Source organism: Rutilus rutilus, assembly GCF_951802725.1.
Source record: "Rutilus rutilus genome assembly, chromosome: 5".
NCBI classification, from domain to species: Eukaryota; Metazoa; Chordata; class Actinopteri; order Cypriniformes; family Leuciscidae; genus Rutilus; species Rutilus rutilus.
In genome coordinates this window covers 37,813,687-37,837,468 of record NC_140213.1, presented here as the reverse complement: position 1 = coordinate 37,837,468, position 23,782 = coordinate 37,813,687, and the positions used below count along the sequence as shown (strand labels likewise).

Below are 23,782 nucleotides of genomic sequence, written 5' to 3'. Positions count from 1 at the left end.
CGCACAGGCTATTGGATATCATCAACCAATAACAATATAACTATTTTAAAAAAAAATCTTTAGCATCCTAGCATTCAATCTTTATTCGATTTTATTAATGAAGTAACTTCATTCTCATGCATTTCCCTATTTTTCAGACTTTGGTTTTCACACACACAGGCCATGATTGATTAATTAATACTTTTATGGTAATTTACAGCTAATCAAGGAATCAATTGTTTAAACATTAATAAACACACTACAGGGGAAAATAAGGAAAAACTACAGATATATTGGATTTAAAGTAGCGATGAAACGGAAGCAGCGACAGATTATTTTCCAATATTATGACACACATCTGAGTGAAAAGGGAAAAAAAAACTTGGTTCTACCAATGGAACTTGGTTCTACTTGGCGTTCCGCTCAAAAATGAATGTGAGCTTGCAGTCGATTGTGAAGGGGCGGGGTGTAAAAGGACTAAATTATTGGAAAAGCCAAAGAAATGTCACCAGAGAGAAGTCTGATGTTTTCACAAGAAGATTTTGATTAAAAATGATGACGTCAAAAGAAAATGCAAAAATGAAACACATGAATGAATCACAGTAACTTCAACAACATGAACTTCTAAAATAGGTGAATTTTCCTTATATGCCGACCAATATCCACATTTTCATGCGTAATACTTTGAAGAGCTAAAGATTTATATTAAGCAAATGCCAAAACGTTAAACAGAAGCATGAACCTAACAAAAGGTACAAAGATTTACCTACTACAATCTACAGTTAGAGGAGTAATTCACATCCAACAACAACAAAACAAATGTATGGTGTCCTAGAAGGGGAAAGAGATCAGCAGAAGAATACTCTTGACATATGAGCTCCTTTAGCTAAACCTTTTATGTTCTTAGAGAGGCTTAGGTCACCTTCTCTGATAGAGACATACAATATCACAGAGCCTCTATGAGACAAATGGAAATGTTTCTCCCTGCCACGTAAAAAAAAAATAAAAAAAAATAAAACACAGCCATGGCTGCCAGAACGCATGGTCCCACACATAAACAACCTTATCAATCTCTCTTTACAACCACAATCTAAATAGCCCAGAAGATGGTGAACTTTTGAGTAATGCAGAAAGGTCAAAATTTCAACAATCTCAGATTGCCTACTGTGCATTATTCTGACAGGAGTGGAAACCGCTTTTCCTGACACGAATTTCCTGTGAAAATGACTCGCTTCATGAATCTAAATCCCATTTGAGGTTTGGTGTGCCAAAAATAGCAAGCGTGTTGTTTAAAAAAGATCTTTATTTGCTCCTGACAGTGTATTACGCTCATCTAAATTTAGAACGGAAATGATTGCTCCACGAAAAAAAAAAATAGCATTTGCTTTCCCGTATCATCGCAAATGCCCCAGGGCTGCACTTGGGAGTCATGGAGCTGCATGTCTCCTTTGTTTCATTGCGGCATTTTTTTTTTTTTTTCTCCTTCACAATCCCGGGAGAGGGAGGAGAGCCGGAGTGACTCACACAAAGACTAATTTGTTTGTTGATAAAGAGAAACTTTAGTCCTCAGTTCCGGTTGGATCCATTAATAAATTCAGGCGGTCTGGAAAGACACAAAGAGGGAGACACACAGTGGGAGAGAGACAAAGACATGGTGTCTGTCAGTTACATGAAAGTAGAAGAAGTTTTTATGCAGTGACACAAAACACCTGACAGCATGTCAAAATGGCTCAAAGGTTATTTAACAGCTAAAAGGATATTTGAATTGGAAAACATACACACCTAAAAAAAAAAAAACGTTTTGCCTAAAAAAAACCATGTAACGTGCTGAAAAGTCTCATGTCTCCTAAAACTGCCACACAAGAAGCGTGAAGCCAACTGACACAAACATGCTCACCAGTTGACCTCCACATTGAATCATCAAGGATTATCCAAGGCCAAAGAGCTCACCCAGTTCCTATTCCCTTTCCAAAGATCCGGCTGTTCCATAAACACAGCCAGTCAGAGAAGCATCTGAACCCTTCTCCACCCTTGTCATGTTGGTGTTGCTTTCAAAAAGTCCGATTTTACAGGTAAAGGATCCAGTGCAACCGGTCTGCACCCAAAGGACAGTTCCTTCTAAAAGGAGGACTACATGTTTTCAAAGATTATCCTACAGAATATCGGCTTCTTGTTATTCTCCAGTCGATTCATGTTCTAAATTTCTCTTCATAATTACCCATTTTCACTTAATATACATCAAATTGGGGGTGTAAAAGTGCTTACTGATATACATTTTATTATTAATGAAGTACTATCATTCTCATACATTTCCTTTTTTTTTTTTTGACTTTTGTTTTCATACACAGACCATGATTGACTTATCAATACTTGTCATTTACAGCTAAATCAATTAATCAATAAACAAAAATTCTCATTGATTTAAGAAAAAACAAAATACAGGGGATAACATGGAAAAACTACAGAAATATTAGACAGAATGTTTGTTTTTTTTCAGCAAGGATGCATTTAATTGAACAAAAGTCTAGTAAAACAATTATATAATGTTCAAAAAAAATCTAGTTCAAACAAATGCAGATTGCAGACCTTTCTATTCATCAAAGAATCCTAAATATTTTTTACTATGGTTTCCACAAAAAAATATGTTTTCTAATAAGAAATGTTTCTGAGAAATGATGCTGAAAATTCAGCTTTGCCAAAGGAATACATTTCTATTTAACAAATATATTTTAAACTGTATTTCACAATTTTTTTTTTATCAAATCAATGAACAAAACAGAGTACTATAATGGAAAAAAGATGGTGATTATTAGTTACAAATAATAATATTTAATGTTCTCATTATTTTAAAAAAATGCACAAATAAAACAATTACAAGTTAAACGATAATTATTAAAGTTGAGATTTTTTTTTATATCAGTCAGTCTCTACCACTCAAACAAACCATAACAAATTGAGTTGAGAATGTGTGTAGTCAAAAACACAAGTGAAATTCACTCATTGGCCGCAAGGTACATCGGTGAGGACATGTGTGTCTTATTCCACTGGTGGTGGTTGAGGAGAGATCCCCTGATATGATTGTAAAGCGCTTTGGGTGTACAGTAGTACATATGAAAGAGCTATATAAATTCCTCATTCAATCATTCATTCATTCTGTTCAAATCATAACCTCTGGGGTCCAGATTAAATGACAGTTACGGTCATTATGACCCACTTGCATAACGTACGTTGCCCAAAACTAATATTGTGTAAAGTGCTACTCTGGGATATATTATAAATGTGTGTTTGAAATGGTCACAAAAGCTTATTCCATTTTTTTTTTTTAAGAGAAAGAAACAATACAAAGGAAAGCTTTCACATCCTTCCCACACAACCTCACAAGTGAGCAGCAGTGTTAAGGTCCTCAAATCATTTTCCCTAAGAGGATTGTGCTCAGCTCTGCGTTCAGCTATAATCATCAGGAATCAGTCCATATTATCTGGCCAATCCTCCCTGAGAGGTCATGGGCTCAGCTCTTATTTATGCCACCTGCGATTGTTGTCTTACCAGCACGCAAAATTCAACTGTAGTGGTCGACCGATATTCGACTTGATTTTTTTCAAGGGTTTAGAGTTTGTGTGAACACCTGTCCGCATCCGATTCGCACGTACCGACTGCAATGTACAGAATTTACTAGTTCAAATGCACACTTCAAACGATCTCAGAACCGGATTCAACAAAGTCTGCAAGGTTTGTGAAATGAAATGTTTATTAGATATTCAAAAGATTAAAAGTCCCCCCGCTGTCAAAATAAAAGCCCCCCCTAACGACACGTCGACCAACCAGAAAAACTTGATGCCGATAATTAAAAAAAAGCCAAATATCAGCACTACTCAACTGCAAAACACAAGTGCCTACAGTGCTTATCTTTCACTAGGAGCAAACAGTAACCCAGGAGAGTCATTCATTCACTGTGGTTTTCACACCACGCTGCAAACATACTGGTCTGAAATCCAACTCTTGCTGCTAACATTTGATAACCTTTTGCTGGCCTTCCACAGGAATCCCTGTACCTCTTGGATAGACGAGGGAAAAACAAGACTCATCTATTGCCTTTCTTGAGAATCTAGTCTGTAACCTACTGGCTTCACTTGTCCATCCATCAGATCTTATTTCCAAATGAGAAAAGTACACATGCAGCAATTTATTTGAAACCAAAAGCCCCACACTACGGTACGTCTTAATTGCAGCTGTTAAGTGACCTAAAGAAAATGACCACCCTTGTGGGACCGATTCATATCTTCAAGAGATTATCAAAGGTTACTGAAACCACTTTGAGTAATCGTTCTCGGAAAACAACACTATTTTAGCGGTTTTCCCGCACTTGCACTGTTATCTGGTGAAGCATTGTTGGGTGACGAAACTCTTCTTGGTTTTAAAGCTTGGTCACACACAAGATAACAAGCCAATTTCACTTGAAAGTGAGCATCGCTATGCAAAGCAACTGAAGTGAGAAGGGTGCATGTCACATACGGTCTCATGTTTGGAAGAATATGGGTCCTTGACAAATAAAGCTTAAAAATCTTTTGAAAATTGATGGAATGCATATTTTAGAATCATGAACAATGAGTTTCATTCTTTGATGAATAAAAAGTTCAAGAGAAAAGTATTTATTTGAAATCAAAAATTCTAAATATCTGTATCATTATAAATGTCTTTACTATCACTTTTCATGCTTTTAAATGCACGAATAAAAGCATTCATTTCTTTCATAGATCTTTTTTATTCCAAACTTTTGAATATTTAAGAAAAAATTTCTTTTTTTCACACTAAGCATGTACTCTTCACTAACAGGCCCTTCGTGAAAGGATTCATTAACTAACTTTCATTAAGACCCTTCGAGTAGCGGCCCCTTCTTGCAACGCACTTCAAGGGCGCAAAAAGGCAGTTTGGAATTCGTCCAAAGTTTAAACGCCACCAGCCAAACGTCTTTCAACATGCACTTATAGGCAGTGCATTTCCTGCACCTTCCTGCGGAAAACAACAAAACGCTGACATTTAGAGTTAATTCCTCTTTCTTGGCCCGAATTCAAAGAGCGCTTTGCATTAGACCTCTGCGATGGGGGCCCTGAGTCAGCCCCGCAGTAAGGGGGCACAGGGGAGCACGACCAAGATCCTGGTTTGTGCTCCGCAGCGCTCACACCTGCCACCTCAACTGCTGTTTAATCCCCCACATGCTGGAAGTCATCTGACCACTGGTCTGGTGCTACACTTCCCTTCAATGGCCCTCACTTCAAAAGCACCAGCTCATATGTCAGAGCCCAACTAGTAATACAACACCTATGCCCCCCCCCCTCCCTCCCCCCCTCCCCCTCGCATTCTCAGCTAGCAAAACTCTGCCTGAAAGATGGAACAACACGGTATGTTGCTGAGGCAGAGGTTTACGAAAGATAGGGGTCAACTAATAGGGCAGAAATACACCCACACAGAGCGGCTAGTATCTTTCAAAAATCCTAAAAACCTCTAGTTCCTCAAAGTAAAAAAATAAATAATGCAACAGTATAACAAATCTGGATTTTACCGATATTATACTGACAATTGTTATTGTTGGTAACCAATAAATAGCTGAAATTAAAATTCTACACTATTTTGTATAAATAAATTCTATCTAAAATCTAAAGCCAATCGGTTTAGATGCTACAAGTGACTTTAGGGAATACAGCAATTTGGAAAATTATGATTTGCTAATGATTACATTTAACAGTGTTTATAAAGTGCTTTTTTAAAAAAAGATTAAAATTAAATAAAAAATCAATTAAAAACATCAATTAAATATCCAATATCAACCGATATGGATAAATAAATATATTCAAAGAGATTAATACTTTTATTCAGCAAGGATTGTTTCTGTTTCAAATAAATGCTTTTGAACTATTCAAAGAAAAATAAAAAAATTATAATTAAATTAATTATAATATTATAATAATATAATACTGTTTCTTGAGTGCCAAATTAGCATATTAGAATGATTTCAGAAGAATCATGTGGCACACGAAGACTGGAGTAATAATGCTGAAAATTCAGCTTTGTCATCACAGAAATAAATTTCAATTAAAAATATATTCAAATTGAAAACACTTACTTTAGTAGTAATATTTCACATTATTACAATCTATTATGACAATCTTCATTTTCAGGTGAACTATCCTTTAAAATAACAAAAGCCACACAAGGGTGAAGCTGCCAGTGCAAGTACAACCGCCGCACTCACTGTGTTCAACGATCTGCGGGTGGTCACTGCACACAGACCTATTTTAAATTAACATTTAATTAAGCAAATACCTCATCTGGCTGCTTACTGAAGCCTTAAGACCGTTTGACTCCAGCAGCGAACGTAGGCACGAACTAGCACAGTGACACAGATTCAGGGGCAGCGGGAGTGACTCAGAGCGCAGTGCTGTACCGGATGAAAAGGCACGAACGCTCCCACATTGAGGACGAAGCACAACTCAGCAGAACCAGAACAAGGGATGGGGAGACATAAAGAAATATGAAGAGAGAGAGAGAGAAGCGTTGGTCACTACGGCGCACGTCTGAGTCATAGGAATAGACTCGCTCAGCCTGAGGGCGCTTACACACTAGAGAAAGCGTTACATGAGTAGGATGCAGTTTTGAAAGAGGAGGAGAAGTTGGAAATTCAACGCAAATCATCCCCGTTGAATTCAATGGATTCGGAGTGTTATCTGACGCAGCGAAAACTCTAGCGCGTAGGCACCCTTAGTCACGAAAAGAATGAGCAACACCAGAATATCAAATGCCACAGACTGAAGTAGGCAAAGGTGGGCTATCAAATAAACAGTGCAAGACTTCGAGTCCACCCACTATTCTCTCTTTTGAATGTTTCACTTCGATGACAGCCATTTTTCTCCCGCTTTTTATACAGTCATGACTGTAGATTAACAACAAGTTGGAAGCCTGTGAAGATACGGGGCTGAATGTGGGAGTGGGTATTACTGAATAATTTATTTTTTAATCTCGAATTTAAGACACATCTCAGGAGTACGAGGTGCAGTTCTGACAAACGCTAGCTTTTTTTTTTAAAGTGTGAGTTTGTGTCAGCATTTGAGAGCAGCAACTGCAGTGACTCGCGCTCTGCCGCCAGGATGTCCGGAGGCCGTCAGTGTGAACGCCTAAAGCCCAATAAAACACTCACAAACTCACTACTCTTCGAATCAACAAAACCAAGTCTGTTTCCCTTGCCGTGTATTTTTACATGTTCTATTTTCAAACCTCATGTTTCTCCTCTCGCTCACCCTCTCTTTCTCAATGGACCATGGAGGCTTGTTTGCCATATACTTGGAAGAAGTGGCATGGAAAGTTTACTGTGGTGAAACTTGAAAGGAGGCAACATTACATTTTATTAGCCGTACCAGATTTTTAAACTGAACAGGATGAAAAAGACCAAAGAGGACTTCCCTTGGAGCATGGCCATTAATTTAGTGATTTAGGTACGGAATATTTTATAACCTTTTCAGTCAGTAGCCTATAGGAATAAATGTGCAGTGCACTAAGCATAAAGTGTGCAAAGAGACAGACAGATAGATAGATGATGGATGGATGGGTGATGGATGGATTGATAGACTGTTTATTACAATGTTGTGATGCCTAAATTCACTTGTATCATTTAAAAAAATGATTTTAGTTTCAGTGCTTTATTTTTAAGTAGACAAAATAGTATAGAATATTAATATCAGCCACTTATAATAAAAAAAAAAGATTACCTTATTGATATTGGCCATCCCTTCTGAAAACATCAAATAACCAAACATGTAGTATTACAAAAAATATAAACCTTCTTCATAAACTGATTATTTAGCCAGTGTCCTACAATTTGTTTCTATTCTTGCTTGTTTAATCACAATATACCCAGCCTAAATGAAAGAGTTAATCTCTAATCAGCCCTTTAAAGTCAGAAAACATCAAAATGGACGAATTGACACAAAACAAGGAGTGGAGAAGTATGAAACCAGTTTTGCCCTGATTAAAGTCAGTTTGTCAGTGGAGTGTCTTTGCAACACTTTATGAGAAAGAGACAGACGGGACAATGCAATGATGGAGTCCAAGAGTGAGAGCTTACCCCCCTCCCCACACAAGCCTCTCTGTATAGGGCCAGTGGTCCTGGTCTCTGCAGGGTGCTGAGAAACAGACCCCCCTGACATTCACAGTGGCCTGGATGTGGGACTGGCCACTCCGGTCAATGGCCTTGAATTGCGTCCTAACTCCTTTTGAATGTAAATGGGAGTTTAAACCCAAGAATGGCCCACCTTCATTACGCTACAATGCAGCCCCCGCACAATCACAATTAGGTATTTGATGATCCTTAAGCTGCATAAACATTACTACATCCGCCAACCACAAGATGTTTTAAAACTGTGGAAAGACATGAAAATTGACAGCAGGAATAACATGTTATCTTCCTTGTGAAACACGATGTTATCACCAACAAATAAATGACATCCTGACATAAAAGACACCGGTACAAAGAATCTCTGTGTGTAATTCTAGAAAAATACACAAAACCATACATGAATATGCTTTGGAAAAAGCCACACGACACAAAACTCATTTTTGTAGTCTCCCTTGGGCTTATTCCAAAAACAAAATCACTACGTCTAAATCCGATTGTAATCCAATAAATATTTGTTTTATCCAAAGGTTACAAACAATTTGAATTTTACCAATATAATAATGCAATCAAACAACCTTGCCAGACCAAACCCTGTGGGTTGGATGTTTCGTTTTCACATAATATTAGTCCAATTTGAGGTGATAAAGCAAACGACGGGGATTTATTTCGTTTTCAGGTTTGCCGTCTTGACAACGTTTTTTTTTATCGGATCATCTCTTATCGTGTGCTGTGACCGTGACAGAGACTGAATTCAGTTAGCCAAAATGCTCTGACAATGCAGTCTCTCAGCCAACGAAACATTCGTTTATTTCGACCATGAAATAAGAAATGAACTTTTTATCTCACTCTCTGAAGTGTTTAACATTAAAGTAGTGCAATTCTGTGAAACCCCCAAAAAATCGATGATAACAGCTGACAGCATTCACTTTCACTGCATCTTTTTCATACAATGAAAGTGAATGGTGGTGACTGAGACTGTAATTCTGCTTAACGTCTGCCTTTTTTGTGATTCACAGAAGACAGAAAGCCATACAGAATGACAGAATGATCATTTTTTGGATGAACTGTCCCTTTAAGCCTTAATCCCAAAACAAACAAAAAACTATTTTAAGGTAGGACAGTAAATGTGTATGTGAAATGTGAACATCACGAACAAATAGGAAAAGAGGTCTCATTGCATGCTTGTCAGAGAAAGTGTTAACGGCGGTACGAGCTGACGGAGATATCTATGGACTTTCAGGTAATCAGCTAACCTAGCTAGTTCTTTTTATTGTTGGCATTTTATTTGTTATATTTCATTTTATTACAAATCTTCTGAATCTCCTGATCAAAACATATGCGAAGAAGATGCAGAAACAAGCAATATCATATGTAATCATATGCATATGTTAAATAACACGATTCGATTACCAACATTAAACCACATATAATTCAAAACTGCCAAACATTACTGAATGAAATGATGATCCAGGACGAGATAGAGGACTGTGCAAGCTTTGAGAGACTTGATCTACTCCATCAATGTTTTTATCATCGTTCTGAATCAGACCTGGATGTAGTCTTTGCCAAAAAAATCGATTTTCTCAGCTTTTTGCTCAAAATTTTGCTTTTTTTAATGAAACTTACCCACATTCAAGGGTTGATAAAAAAAAAGAATGCATAAAGCTATAATAAAAGCAGAGGCTCTGTTCTTTCTTTCGATATATTGCATGATCATATATTCATACAACAAAATATTCTGGGGGACATGACATTTTTGTGAAAATTATCAAAAAGCTGGCAACTTTTTTTTTTTTTTAAATGCTGGAGGAGAGGAAAGAGTAAATGGACGCTTAATGACAAAACTAGTATAATCTAAATCAGTATGTTCTCCAGCTTAATTTGATATAAAATATTCACATCTAGGCTACATATTTATACAATATCAAAATATCAAGTCTGTCCAGACAGGGTGATTTGTAACAATTTCAATGTACTTAAAATGCTTGTAAAAAGGCTGCACAAAATATAATAATATTTCAGCTTTATTTACCAATTGTGAGTAGATGTTTTTATAACTGTTAGACCAAATTTCATTTCATTTCTTCCAGTTATATTGTCCGTTTTAAATTCAAATGTTTCTTATATACCATTTGAACTGCAAACGTTCATGGTTTCAATCAACAAAATAGGACTTTTGGAATCATTTACACGGTTAAATTTCTAGTTTGTTGTGAATAAATATGTGAATTTTGTATCAAACTTTGAGACACAAGCACAGAATTACAGCCCATGAAACCAAATGTGTTACAAAACTCCCCAGTATGACCCTCCTGAGGACATTGAGAAACTTAAAACAAGCACATGGTCAATCACCTTTACTTCACTGCGTGATGCTCGACTGACTCACTGAATTCAGCAAATCAAAATATTACCGTGTATGCTTTAACCTTACTGCCTGTGTGGACTAAATGAAGTAATTAAATAGGCAAATGCTTTATATAAGCCAATTCTCACTTAGCCTCTAAATACCAACGTGATCCAGCTCATGAATAATTCATAAAGCACACTAGCCTCACAACACATCCGATGTCACGACAATTAACTGATGGGCCTAGAGACATCAAGACGGGAAAAAAAAACTAAAGTTTGGCGTTAGTATGAGGAACATTTTAATATTTAATGGTAATAGTGGGTCATAATTCAATAATAAATTGGGTCGCGTTTTAAGGCCCTTCTGAATATCTGTACCTGAACACCCAAAGCAACGCATCATGCAGTTAAACTCATGCTTGACATAACATGAGTCCATGTGGTGCGATTTAAATCAAGGTTTCGATAATACAAGACAATGATAATATACGGAGTCATTTTCTTATTAGACTACTAAGGCATTTACCTTCTCCATGTGCAGACCAGAGGCAGATGGTGGAGAGAAACAGTACAGGTCCCCAAAATAAGGTCCGAACATCCCTCGCTGTTCCAGATCTCATTCCTAATAATCAGTTTTCCAAAAAATAAAAAGGTGAAGCCGCAGCAAAATGCGACGTTTCTTCTTGTACGCAAGCAGAAAGTCCAGAAGAATCCGCTTTGGATGAGCAGCTAGTTCCTTTACGCGTAAAGATAACGGGAGGCGAGGAGGGAGTAGATAAAAGATAACTGGTAATGTAATTTTTCTTTAATGGAAACATTAAGATCAATTAAAACATATTGTTATTCTTGCCAGCAATTAAATGATGCAATCGTGTCGTAGCTACGAATTCCACTCGACCGATAATTTGCATCTTCAACCTCCATTTCTTGAAAACCCGAGAGGGACGCGCGCAGTACAGCCAGAGAAACGAGCGGTTTCTCTTCCAACAAAAACACCTTGTGTGAACGTGCCTATGCCAGTGTGTGATGAATTACGCTATACTGATGTACGGAGGAATTCTGAGGTCACGTTCAAAGAGCTTGACAACTCGGATAGCGTATTTTATGTATGAATGAAAGCCTCCCGACAGGGCTCGATCCAAAATATCCGCCAGGACAAAAATGGTTTCACCAACTGCTCACCCTCCCCTACCGTCTTCACGCGCTCTCATGGTCGGTCTGTTTTGCGGTAGGAAAAAAAAATAATTCTGTCGAAGTGCAAGAGTGAGCAGCTCCCGAGCGTAGGTTTTGGTTTTCCGCAACGTAAAAATCAAGAACTGTGAGATATAAATAGCTTGTGAGGCTAATGTTTGATTCTCAAGTCTACACGGCGGCGTCCACGACTCTTCTGACGGTCTCCGCTCAGTAGAATCACCGCTGTAAACAAAACTCGGCTTCTCTCACAGAGAAACACGCCAAGCAATGAGAGAATCCCAAAACATGGACTGGATTCCTAAACCAACCATGTCTGCGCCAAACGTCAAGGTGACAGGAAAATGTTTCTTTTTTTAAGTTTAATTCAAGAAAATCGCAACAATAATGATTTTACAATACACTGTTATTTACAAATAAGCATAGGCCTACAAATATAGGTCAATACCAGATCTGTCATAATAGCCTATTTGAAGAATAATTATGTTATTTTATTTGTAGGCTAAGTGGAATCATCCTAATTTGAAATTGAAAGCTTTCTTAACAGAGATCTCCTGTCTTGCAAACGCAGGAGAGATAGATAGGCTATATGATCAATAAATTATGATAATGCAATTTTCAAAAAAAGATTCAACTCATTTTTTAAAAGTCAGTTTAATGTAATTTAAGTTGAAATTACTTACAATGTTTACTAAAGTAAATTTTACTAGTAAAAAGTTACTTGTTACAAGTTGAGTAGCCTACTTAAAACAGTAGGCTACAATACTTTTACAGTGTAGATAGATAGATAGATAGATAGATAGATAGATATAGATCTGTTATGCTGTCTCTTCAACCAGAGTGACATGTGTGGCTGTATAAGCATAAAAAAATGCTTGTGCAAGGAAGTAGACCTATAACCTTTAGTTGGCAAAATAATGAAGGCATAAATAGATCAGGTAACGTTAGCCAAGGCTAGTAAATAAATGAACCACGAGTCCACGACAACAAGAATTACCACAAGAAACTTTAAAAAAACGGTATAGCCTATAATAGGCTATTGGCTGTGTTTGCTATTTTTTGAGGTAATAACGGCACCATGTTTATTTCTTGGAAAACTGATTTAATATTAAATCCATGTGGACTTAAGATGCGTTCCGAGTTTCATCAACACCAGATTGAACATATAGTGTGAGTAAAGCGAATGTAGCCTATTACTTCATGATAATAACCAAACACGTCGGAATTATGCAATTAGCCTATGGCATAGTCTACTGATTTTTGATTAAACGATAATTCGTTTATTTAGATTAACAATACCAACTATTTCATAGCCTATACGCTACTCAGTCCTATTTAATTCCAAATCAATGAACTCTGGAAGGTAAATTGCACTTTGTCTCTACACTGAGCGGTTAAGGCGAATTAATTTATGTAGATTTTTAAATAAATGCATTGTTTTTTATAATCTTCATATTTAAGCTATAACGATTTGAAATCAATTTGATATATTAAAGTTAAGTTAGCCAGGTCCACATTTTAGAAGTGCACATATTTTGCCAATGACATAGCCTAGTCTTGTCAGCTAAATGTAAAATCCGACGTAGAATTTCATTCATAGAGACGGAACGGATTTATAATTACAATCCCCATTCATCCGTTCGTGACGAAGCAGTGTCATCTCTGTTCAACATTACTGTATACTAACTTTCTTATTAAAATAGACCCAAGCCTAGATTCATAGATTGTATTTAAAATATTAAAAAAATTAAAAATATTATTTCAGGTGTCTAAACACACTCAAAAAATATTTCAGACTGTTTTTGAGAAATCGCCTTGACCTTGTGTCTTCTAATATGCAACTTTGTGTTTGGCGCCTCCGTATGTCAAAATGCTGCATTTATCATGTCTCATTGGGCCATGAACCGATCCTCAGTATGTTCACAGACTGTTTCAGTTCCATATCATTTGTACAACAGATCTTCAGCACAACCGAGAAAATGTTTTGTTCTTTCTGACACTTTTTGACACTTCCTTTGAATTTATTTAGATATTGGTGAAAGATCTCAGACTGATTAATGAGCATGTATTGTGGAAGTAGACACGTAAAAGACTTGATGCAGAGACCCAGCTACATTCCTTTCAAAGATCTTCTTTTTCAAAAACAAAAATAGCATTTTTGCTCAAAACAAAGCTTAAACACAAGGATAGTGCCCCAGATTACCTCTGTCCTGGCAAAACAAAGTTAAGCCCTTGTAGCAGAGCGTGCAGTCACCAAAAGCTAAACTCCCTTGATGTGAGTTTCTGTATGAATTTGACCTCATGCAGTTTCACGTTCCATTCAAACCTTTGCTTTGGTTTCACCTTTCCTTTCCAGCGAAGTGACAATAGGGATGACATTGTTTGTTTCTCATTTTGTCTAAGCCCAGACAGGAAAGGGAATTTAGAGGAGAGGGTGACAATTATGTTTGGGTGAACAGAAATAGATTCCTGAAAAACATAAAGCTGAAAACGAAGGGAGCGTCAAGGCATGTGAGAGAAAATAGCATATACCGCAGGAGGGGTGCAACAAGTTTGTTTGTTCTTGCGGAGCAGCTTGGTTTGATCACAATTATTATTGTTGTCACATGCAAAACCGGGAGCCAAACATTTTTATTGCAGATGAGCACTGACCATCAAGCATTCGCTTCCTCCTCTTTTGTAAATAATAGTTGAGACATTCCTTATGTCTGGGCTGTTTGGGTAAACATTTTGAGAGGGGAAACTTTCCACAGAATGTGTTTGCTTGCAATATTCCCAGCAAATAGAAAACAAATCTCTTTTTTTTTGCATGATACATCATTCTGACCTTTGCATTTTAAAAGATTAAACTGAGTTAGTCTAAGACAACACGCAGGTCAGCTCTTCTTTTGGATGGCATGAACCTTGATTCATCAATTGGATTGTTGTGTTGCCACTAAAAAGCTTAGCTGGAATTATCTATTACCGGTTCCTCCTGAGCTTCAGATAATCAGCCATGAATTTACTATGGCTACATATCCACCTTCACTGTAAACATAAATGATATGACAACTCACGTTTTTACATTACTTAAGTTGAGCAAATAATTTAAGTTGAAATGACTTACACATTTAAGTTGATTGTACTTACAAATTTAAGGCAGGCAGCAACTCTTTTTACAGTGTTCTATTGATTGACATTAAAAAAAACTTATTTAAAGCTACACTGTGTAATTTTTTAAGTTGATTCTCAGCAAAAAAAATACTTTGTTCTTTCAAAATGATATTTGCTCATTAATGTGTAATTACTTCTACCAACTAATCAAGTATTCTCGTAAAATCTGCCATTTAGAATACATACGAGCGAGTCGCTCGAATGGCGGCAGCCATGTTGCGCCTCCATCTTGAAAATACATTAGCCAAAGAGGGACATACCTAGAAAATTCAAGCTTCGCCTTTCGCGTTTTTACACTCAGTGGCACCGTGACGAATGCGAGGGGGAGATTACTCGCGACTGCCGGCAGATTTGAAATAATGCGGACACCGTAGGAGTTAAAACGCCCTCGGAATGGGAGGGGCTAGAAAGTAATATTCAGTTGGTAGTCATAAACAATTTCACCGCTAGATGGGAGAAAATCCTACACAGTGTAGCTTTAATAGCAACAGTTAGTGTTGCATCATAATTTAACGACTTTGATTAAATGTGTTTTACATACACAACTTTATAATAAAAAAGAAACCCTAAACATTGCCATATTTATAACCATTTTTTAACTTAATGTTTAAATGCTAAGCTAAATGCTAAGCTAAAAAAACATATCGAGTTGCCTTTCATTTCATATTTGTTGTTGACCATGTTTATGTTGCATGATAATCTAGTCTAGACAAGTGAGAATGGCATTTCTTTTTGTCAGTGTCATCTTTACAAAGTAGGCCAGGGTTCAGCATAGCCAAGGCCAATGTCATAATCCTCTTGTAATGTCTGTTCATGTGACACAGATTGAAGAAACTCAAGGAATCCCGCATGGGTTACAAAAACAGCCTGATGACAAAGCAAGGATGGAAAACAGGTATGAATCTCACTGATATGCAAAGCTAGATCCTGTTTTACGTCTTAAACAGAAACCATGTAGGTGATTTGCATTTAAAGTCTTTTGCCTAATTCACTTTGTTGCAGTGTTTACTCTCATGCCAAATATATGCACAGTCAATCCCTTTTAAAGGATAAACTGATTTTATCTTTACAAAATCTCTCCTCCTCTCTCAGCTTTACAAAATCATATTTAACAATCCAAGCTAGCCTTTCCTAGTGAAAGGAATTTCAGAAATGTCTGCAATTTCTCAGTGGGAAGTTAGTGGTTTATGGGTAATGGAGATGAAGAGAGATGGGAATAAAACGGACGCAGAATGCATTTTCCATAGCAGGAGAGACTGAAAGTGTACAGTAGCATGACTGCAGTTTTAAGTAGAGTAAAACGAGGTCAAAAAGGAGCTCACTGCAAAGAACAGTGCATTTGTATTAAATGAAACATCAAGGCTCTCATCAAAACAAACTAGAATTAAAAAAATCTGTATATAGTGTCTATATGCTGATAATATGGTCATGCAGTTTTGCATGATATTTGTATTGCAATGTCTGGCTGTTCTAGAACAACAAAGGTTATAAGACTGTAACCCTTTTATTAACAGTTCTTGTACAATTTGAAAGAATGTATGTACAAAAAAAAACTACAGGAGAATGAGATTTTTTTTTTTTTTTTTGCTAGTTTTTGTTTTCAAACCTTCTATGCATTTTTGTTCTTATTATACTATTAGTTGTTAAACGTTTTTGCAGGGATTACATGTGCCTCAGAACATGTTTGTTTAAAAAAAAAAAAGCATTCAATGTATTTTTCCATGTCTCTTTCACATTTGTATGATGATGTCGCCATCTTGTGGACAGTGTAAAAACTGAACATAGCAACACCGCCTCTCAATCGGGGAATAGTCACTGTTTGGAATTTGTTTTGTTGACATTGTAACTACTGGATGGTGTTTTTTATTTTTTTTTACCTTAAATGCTTTATTTGTTGGGAGAGAGAAGTGAGAGAGATAGAGAAAGAGAGTGGGGGGAGAGAGAGAGAGAAAGAGAGTGGGGAGAGAGAGAGCGAGCATGGTATTATTATTAGAAAACTATAATAATCTCCAGAGGAGAGAGAAAAATGTACGCAATAACCTTGCTGTGTAGTGTATACATTTGAACATTCATTAAAAAAAATATATTTGTATACAGTAAATACAGTTTTGTCAAACATACAGTTTTTGACTGTAATGGGCGTGCAATGTAATCATATGGCAAGTACAAATAAAAAATATATTACTGGTCAAAGGGGTGAAATTCTGGAAAACTAAGGAATTAAGAATGCGTTGGCTAGTTCACTTTGGGGGAAAAGTTAAAAAATAATTCAAAAATTTAATTTTTTATGTTAATACAATTGAATGTATAATACATATGTAACTTTTAGTTTTGGGAGATGTTTGTTATTGTTTATAATATATATTAGAGAGAGAGAGAGGGAGAGAGAGAGAGAGAGAGAGAGAGAGAGAGAGAGAGAGAGAGAGAGAGAGAGAGAGAGAGAGAGAGAGAAATGTGTATGAGGACCGAAATAAATCCTGATGATGATGATTAATACATTAATATGATACTACACGAATTATATAGCCTACAGTATAAAAGGAGGTCTCCGCCTATGTAGTCACGAAGACCTGAAATCTCTCGGGCTATTAAATGAATGAATGAATTTCTCTTCCTCGCCCTTTTCATAGTCACTAGATGGCGTTGTTCTGTTTAGAAACATTCAAAGGTCGAACAACTATCAAAATGGAATCCAACTCTAAACTGGAGAATAGTTCTAAAGGTATGGCCTTCCATTTGAGCATTCCCAAAATGTATTATGTTAAAACGTGGTTTAAAGGGTTGTTTTTCATGCAAACATGCTTTCGCGTTACTTTTCAACATACGCGCGTCTCTGACACTAAATAGTCACAAAGCGCAGTTCTGACACAATCAATAAAGTGCTACTAATTTCACGTGACGTCGTTCAACATTGTTGAAAAGTGTGCCATAATGCTATCGAGGAATTAAAAACTCGTGTTATTGATTGTGTAAACATGTCAAATGTCGTTTTTTTCCCAGTGAAACACTATCCTGTGGATCTACCAGTGCAGCATTATAGCGAGCTGAGCACAGGATGTGACGAATACCTGTCCAGTGTTCAGTCAGATGGTGCTGGGCTTTTCACCCTTCCTCATGGAGAGAAAGTGAGAGGAAATACACAGAATTTAGTGTCAACATTTTGAGAGTTGCCTACCTAATCAGCAATAATGCCAGATAATGGCAGATATTATTTAAATTGCTCATAAAAGGGTGATATTTGTGATAACAGGTGGAAGTAACCTGTGGGAACATTGGTCGGCTTGCATTTCTGAGAGATGGTGATTTATCACGTTTTATTCTTGCCCTCCACACACCTGAGGATGAAACACAAGGTCCAGAGAATGCTACGTTTCCCCTCTTAATATTGTTTTGTGTCATCCTACTACATTTGGATAATATATAGCCTATACTTTTAGTGGTTGCTGTGTACTTGCAAGGCAAATGGTGGCCTGTTGGTGATGTTTTGAAGACAGCGAACAAATCGAGATGTGGACTTGTGTTAGTGAGTAGCACTTAGTTTGGTAAACTTTCTTTCATTTAGCAATGTTTTGAGCAGAAATGTCATGATGTTAAACATTGTCACCAATTCCAGGAGAGCTCTGACAGTTCAGCTCTTGTCATCCCAGGTGGAGTCAGTGATGGAGAGAGTTGTGCTATTCCTGCTCAGTCAAGTTATATTTGGAATTCTGGAAAGGCCTCTGGGAGAAGACCTATATTTTTCTGCCTATTCCTTGTGGGAACATGGCAAAATTCTCTGGCAAAATGGAGAGGCGGTTGGGTTTTACACCGTCAAAATAAAGGGTAATTTCCTTTTGCATTCTTAGAAATTTGGTGTAGCTTTAGAAAAAAAAAAAAAAAAGGTTTATTGTGTGTTTTTTTCATAGGCAGCCTGTGTGACGGCTGCACTGGTCAGAGTTATCAGCTCCCTGTGCTGGACACTGTGTTTATTCGCTCTCACTGGAGAAGGACCGGGCTTGCTTTACAGATGCTGGAGGATTTCTGTTTGTCCCAACCCTCCGAGGGCATTCTGGGAATTAGCTTTCCTATGTCTCCTGGCATGTATGGAGGTATGTACACTAACGGTCAAAAGTTTGGGGTCTATACGATTTTTTTATGTTTTTAAAGAAGTTTTTCTCTCCTCCAAGGCTGCATTTATTTGAGCAAAATACTATACAATCCGGTAATAATGTGAAATATTATTACAATTTAAAATAACTGTTTTCTATTTTAATATATTTTAAAATGTAATGTATTCCTGATGGCAAAGCTGAATTTTCAGTATCATTACTCCAGTCTTCAGTGTCACATGATCCTTCAGAAATCAGAGTATTATGCTGATTTGGTGCTCAAAACATTTCTTATTATTATCAATGTTAAAAACAATTGTGCTTATTAATATTTTTATGCAAAACATGATAATTTTTATTTTTTTTATTTGATGAATAGATTCGGAATAATTGCATTTATTTGAAATAGAAATTGTAGCATTCTATATGTGTTTACTGTCACTTTTGACAAATGTAATGCATTCTTGCTAAATAAAAGTATTAATTTACTTTTATATATATAAAATCTTACTGACCCCAAACTTACCAATAGTAGTGTACCTTATGAATGAACACTAGAGTTCAGTCAAACCAAAGCAGACAAGAGTTACAGGATTTTTCTAAATCAAAATCCAGTTTGGTGCCCCATCTGGACACCAGAATATCATATAGACTATCTACATAACTGCTACGTTTTAGGAGTGACAACTGTAAGTAAATTCCTTAAATTATTGTTCCGTGTGCATGCGAAATCAATAGTTTACACTGAACTGATAACAGTGGTTTCATTGGATGTTAATAAAACCACTCTTATCTGTTATTATTGATGTAATGGAAGCCTGGTACCTAAAGCTTACATAACTTGTTTAAATAGGCCTAATTGTTTACAGTTTGCAAGAAGTATCTCGGGATCCACAAAGAAGAACGAGACCGTCTTTATGAGGTGGAACCCCCTGGTGAATGGGCTCAGAGACGCAATGTGTGGTTAAATATCCAGATGCGGGACCTCCCAAAACACTGTAAGGCTACATTGGTTTGGTAATAAAGCAAGACATGAGTAATTTGACTCTCAGCATGTGAGTAAATGGTTTTGATTGTAAATACTTACTGGACTTGTGTTTTATTGTGCGTTATAGAGACTTTGTGGCTGTTATTGCAATGATCAGGGCACTTTATCTCAGAGGTGGTGCTTTTTACAGGTGGAAACTCAGAGCAGAGTCCACACAGCTCATATAGTCACGAAAGAAGGGAAGCTGATTTAGAAGAAGAGGTATGATGTTATCTTGCGTTTATAGAAGCTTATCTAGTGACCATTTACTGCCTGTTACCGTAAGTTGGTCTCCGTTGTCCTTGGAGACTCTAATATTTTATCATATATAATAATAAAATGAATCATTCTTTGTTGTCTTACTCATTTTTACAGGGGATTCTGCAACAAAGTGGCTCATCAGTCAGTCTCAAAGACACATCAAGCTCGGAAAAGAAGCAACCAGCAGATCGGTCCAACACAGGGATTTGCTTTAAAAAAGCCCGGGCTTAACACTCATGTGTCCAGAAAGATCTCAGACAGGCAATGTCCTTTGAAAGCCATAACAGAGAGCCCAAATATTCAAGATGCATCTCTACAAGGATGTAGATATGGGCAAATAAATAAATTCTAAATAAAAATATGTAATGCTTTATGGGTTGATCTTTATTACCATAGAGCAGAGGTGGGAGTAAGTCACACACGTTCAAGTCTCAAGCAAGTCTAAGTCGCAGTACACACAAACCAAGTCAAGTCAAGTAAAGTCAGTGGTTCACTTCAAGCAAGTCAAGTCTAGTCCTGCTAAGGACCAAGTCAAGTCGAAGTCAAGTTACAATACCAAACAGAAAAAAAGTAGAGTTTATATTGGCCTCAACCTTATTTATTTTTTCCCTCAGAAATGATTACCTTTCTTATACATTTATATTTGAATATTAATATAATTTATTATAGCATGTATTTATGATTATCAACATTTGGAATAATAATTATTATTATAATTGTGTTACATTTATATTGCGCTTTTCTGGGTACTCAAAGTGCTTTTACATAGAAGGGGGGAATCTCCTCAACCACCACCAATTATAATAACAATTATATGAAAAATGTTGAAGATAAAACATTTGTAGGTAAATTCACAAGTGTGATGCATTAATTATATTGGTTTTATAGTAAAAGTCATATGTTTGACTTTGCTTATATATACAGTGCCCTCCACAATTAATGGCACCCCTGGTAAATATGATCAAAACTGGCTGTAAAAAATAAATCTGCATCGTTTATCCTTTTGATCTTTCACTCAAAAAATTTGCAAAATTCTAACCTTTCATTGAAGTAAAAGAATTGAATGTGGGGGGAAATCACATTATGAAATTGTTTTTCTCCAAAACACGCTGGCCACAATTATTGGCACCCTTTTATTAAATATTTTTTGCAATCTCCTTTTGCCAAGATAACAGCTCTGAGTCTTCTCCTATAATGCCTGATGAGTTTGGAGAACACCTGACAAGAGATCAGAGACCATTCCTCCATACAGAAGCTCTCCAGATCCTTCAGATTCCCAGATCCATGTTTGTGCTTCTTCTCTTCAGTTCAGCCCACTCATCAGATCAGGGGACTGGGACGGTCATGGCAGATGCTTTTTGTGCTCCGAAACACATTTTTGTGTTGATTTTGATGTTTGTTTTGGATCGTTGTCCTGATGGAAGATCCAACCACGGCCCATTATAAGATTTCTAGCAGAAGGCGTCAGGTTTTGATTTTTTATCTGTTGATATTTGATAGAATCCACGATGCCATGTATCTGAACAAGAAGTCCAGGACCTCCAGCAGAAAAATATGCCCACAACATTAAAGATCCAACGGTATATTAAATTGTACACATGGGGTACTTTTTATCCTTGTGTTCACCAAACCCATCTAGTGTGTTTGCTGCCAAAAAGCTATTTTTTTAGTTTCATCTGACCACAGAACCCTGTGCCGGTTGAAGTTCCAGTCGTGTCTGACAATTAAATTTGCTGGAGTTTGTTTCTGGAGGAGCGAGGAGGATTTTTCTTGAAACCCTCACAAACAACATGTGGGGATGTAGGTTTTTTTTTTTTTTTTTTTTTTTTTTGGCTTTCTGACCCCAAGACTCAACTAATCTCTGCAATTGTCCATCTGTGATCCTTGAAGAGTCTTTGGCCACTCAAACTTTCATCCTCGCCGTGCATTAAGACAGTATAGACACACGTCCTCTTCCTGGCAGATTTGTAACATCTTTAGTTGATTGGAACTTCTTACTTATTGCCCTGATGGTCAAAATGGGGATTTTCAATTCTTTAGCTATTGTCTTACAGCCACTTTATATTTTGTGAAGCTCAACAATCTTTTGCTACGCATCAGAACTATATTCTTTGGTTTTACTCATTGTGATGGATGATTAAGGGGATTTGGCCTTTGTGTTTCCTCATATTTAAACTCCTGTGAAACAAGAAGTCATAGCTGGACAGTTTCATGTTCCTAGTCCCCCTGGTGTGCTAAAAAATGGTAAATATTAATGGGAATATACTTCAGAGATATTTTACTCATAAACAATTCTAGGGGTGCCAATAATTGTGGCCAACGTGTTTTGGAGAAAAACATTTATTTCATAATGTGATTTCCCCCCACTTTCAATTCTTTTACTTCAATGAAAGGTTAGAATTTTGCACATTTTTTGAATGAAAGTTCAAAAGGATAAACGATGCAGATTTATTTTTTACAGCCAGTTTTGATCATATTTACCAGGGGTGCCATTAATTGTGGAGGGCACTGTATATTTTTTTATGGAATATCACCGGCAGACATTAATTTTCCCATTAAGAGACAATATTTGGCTTTTTTTTAAATAACTATGTTCTAACCATTTTTTTATAACCATGCATTTACACTGCAATTACAACACCATAAATAATGTTCTGAGATTAATGATTTAAATATAATTATTTTAATATAGAAAAAATTAGATGCTAAAAAATAAATACAAATTTTTTATGAAATTAAAACCGCCAGTAGGTGGCGCCAAATCACCCACTTAATGAACGAGTCATAGAAGCATTCATTCAACTGATTCGTTCAAAACGGCAGATTCATTCTGGAACTAAGCAACTAGCTCACTGAATCACAAAAACCCCGGATTCGTTCAGATATGTATAACTCTTTTTCTGAGGCTTGTTTGGAACTATTGTCATTGGAGAAATAGAGTAAAAACAGAGAATATTTACAATATTAGCCTACATCTAAAATGTCACATCACAATATTTAGGCTACTCTTTGTGTAAAGTCATTATCACATTTACAATCGCGCCAATATTCTGGAAATATTGTTTAACATCACATGTTATAAATATAAAAATAACTCATACTGGGGCCATTTTTTCCACTACATCTTGAATTTTGGGTGCATTGTAGCCTAGGCATTAACCCCAGATAACTGACAAAGATTTGAAAGAAACTCAATAAATGTCTGTGAATTTATGCACGTTATACAAAACATATGCCATCATTAATTATCATTTGAATCTATTGACAGCCTTAAGCTAGATTTCATTTGAAAACATAATTTTGTATAAAGAGGCATGCAGGTTTGACCATTCTCTCTAGATTTAACATTAGTCAAATTAACTATAACAAACAGGTTAAACAAGCCATAGCTTACTTTTAGAGGTAGTCAATGAAGTTCTAGGTTGTGATTGTCATGTCCGATATCCCTTGCCAGTTGTTATCTTCTTTTATGAATATGGTCAATTTTGAGTGTTTATATCCAAAAAGAAACAATGCTGGGAGATGTTTTTGTATAGGTGTCTTGTATGTTTTTTCTGTGTGTGT

The 23,782-nt window shown here is 36.5% G+C and overlaps 2 protein-coding genes across 2 annotated transcripts in view; one reads left to right on the top strand and one right to left on the bottom strand.

Moving 5' to 3' along the window:
- igf1ra (insulin-like growth factor 1a receptor) overlaps positions 1-11,956 on the bottom strand; it is a 98,081-nt gene extending 86,125 nt beyond the window's left edge. Inside the window, exon 1 of the mRNA XM_084409813.1 lies at positions 11,025-11,956. Within this exon, the coding sequence (XP_084265939.1) occupies positions 11,025-11,118 (94 nt within the window). The 5' untranslated portion in view covers positions 11,119-11,956. The remainder of the gene's footprint in view (positions 1-11,024) is intronic.
- A 5,523-nt stretch (positions 11,957-17,479) lies between these two features.
- fam169b (family with sequence similarity 169 member B) lies at positions 17,480-21,180 on the top strand (the record flags this gene model as incomplete). Its single annotated transcript, XM_084409817.1, has 9 exons — positions 17,480-17,564; positions 17,843-17,967; positions 18,093-18,195; positions 18,280-18,365; positions 18,490-18,664; positions 18,748-18,930; positions 19,800-19,928; positions 20,109-20,179; positions 20,333-21,180. 9 exons carry the CDS (start codon positions 17,480-17,482, stop codon positions 20,447-20,449), a joined length of 1,074 nt encoding a protein of 357 aa, XP_084265943.1. The 3' UTR covers positions 20,450-21,180.
- Between the last annotated feature and the right edge of the window lie 2,602 nt (positions 21,181-23,782).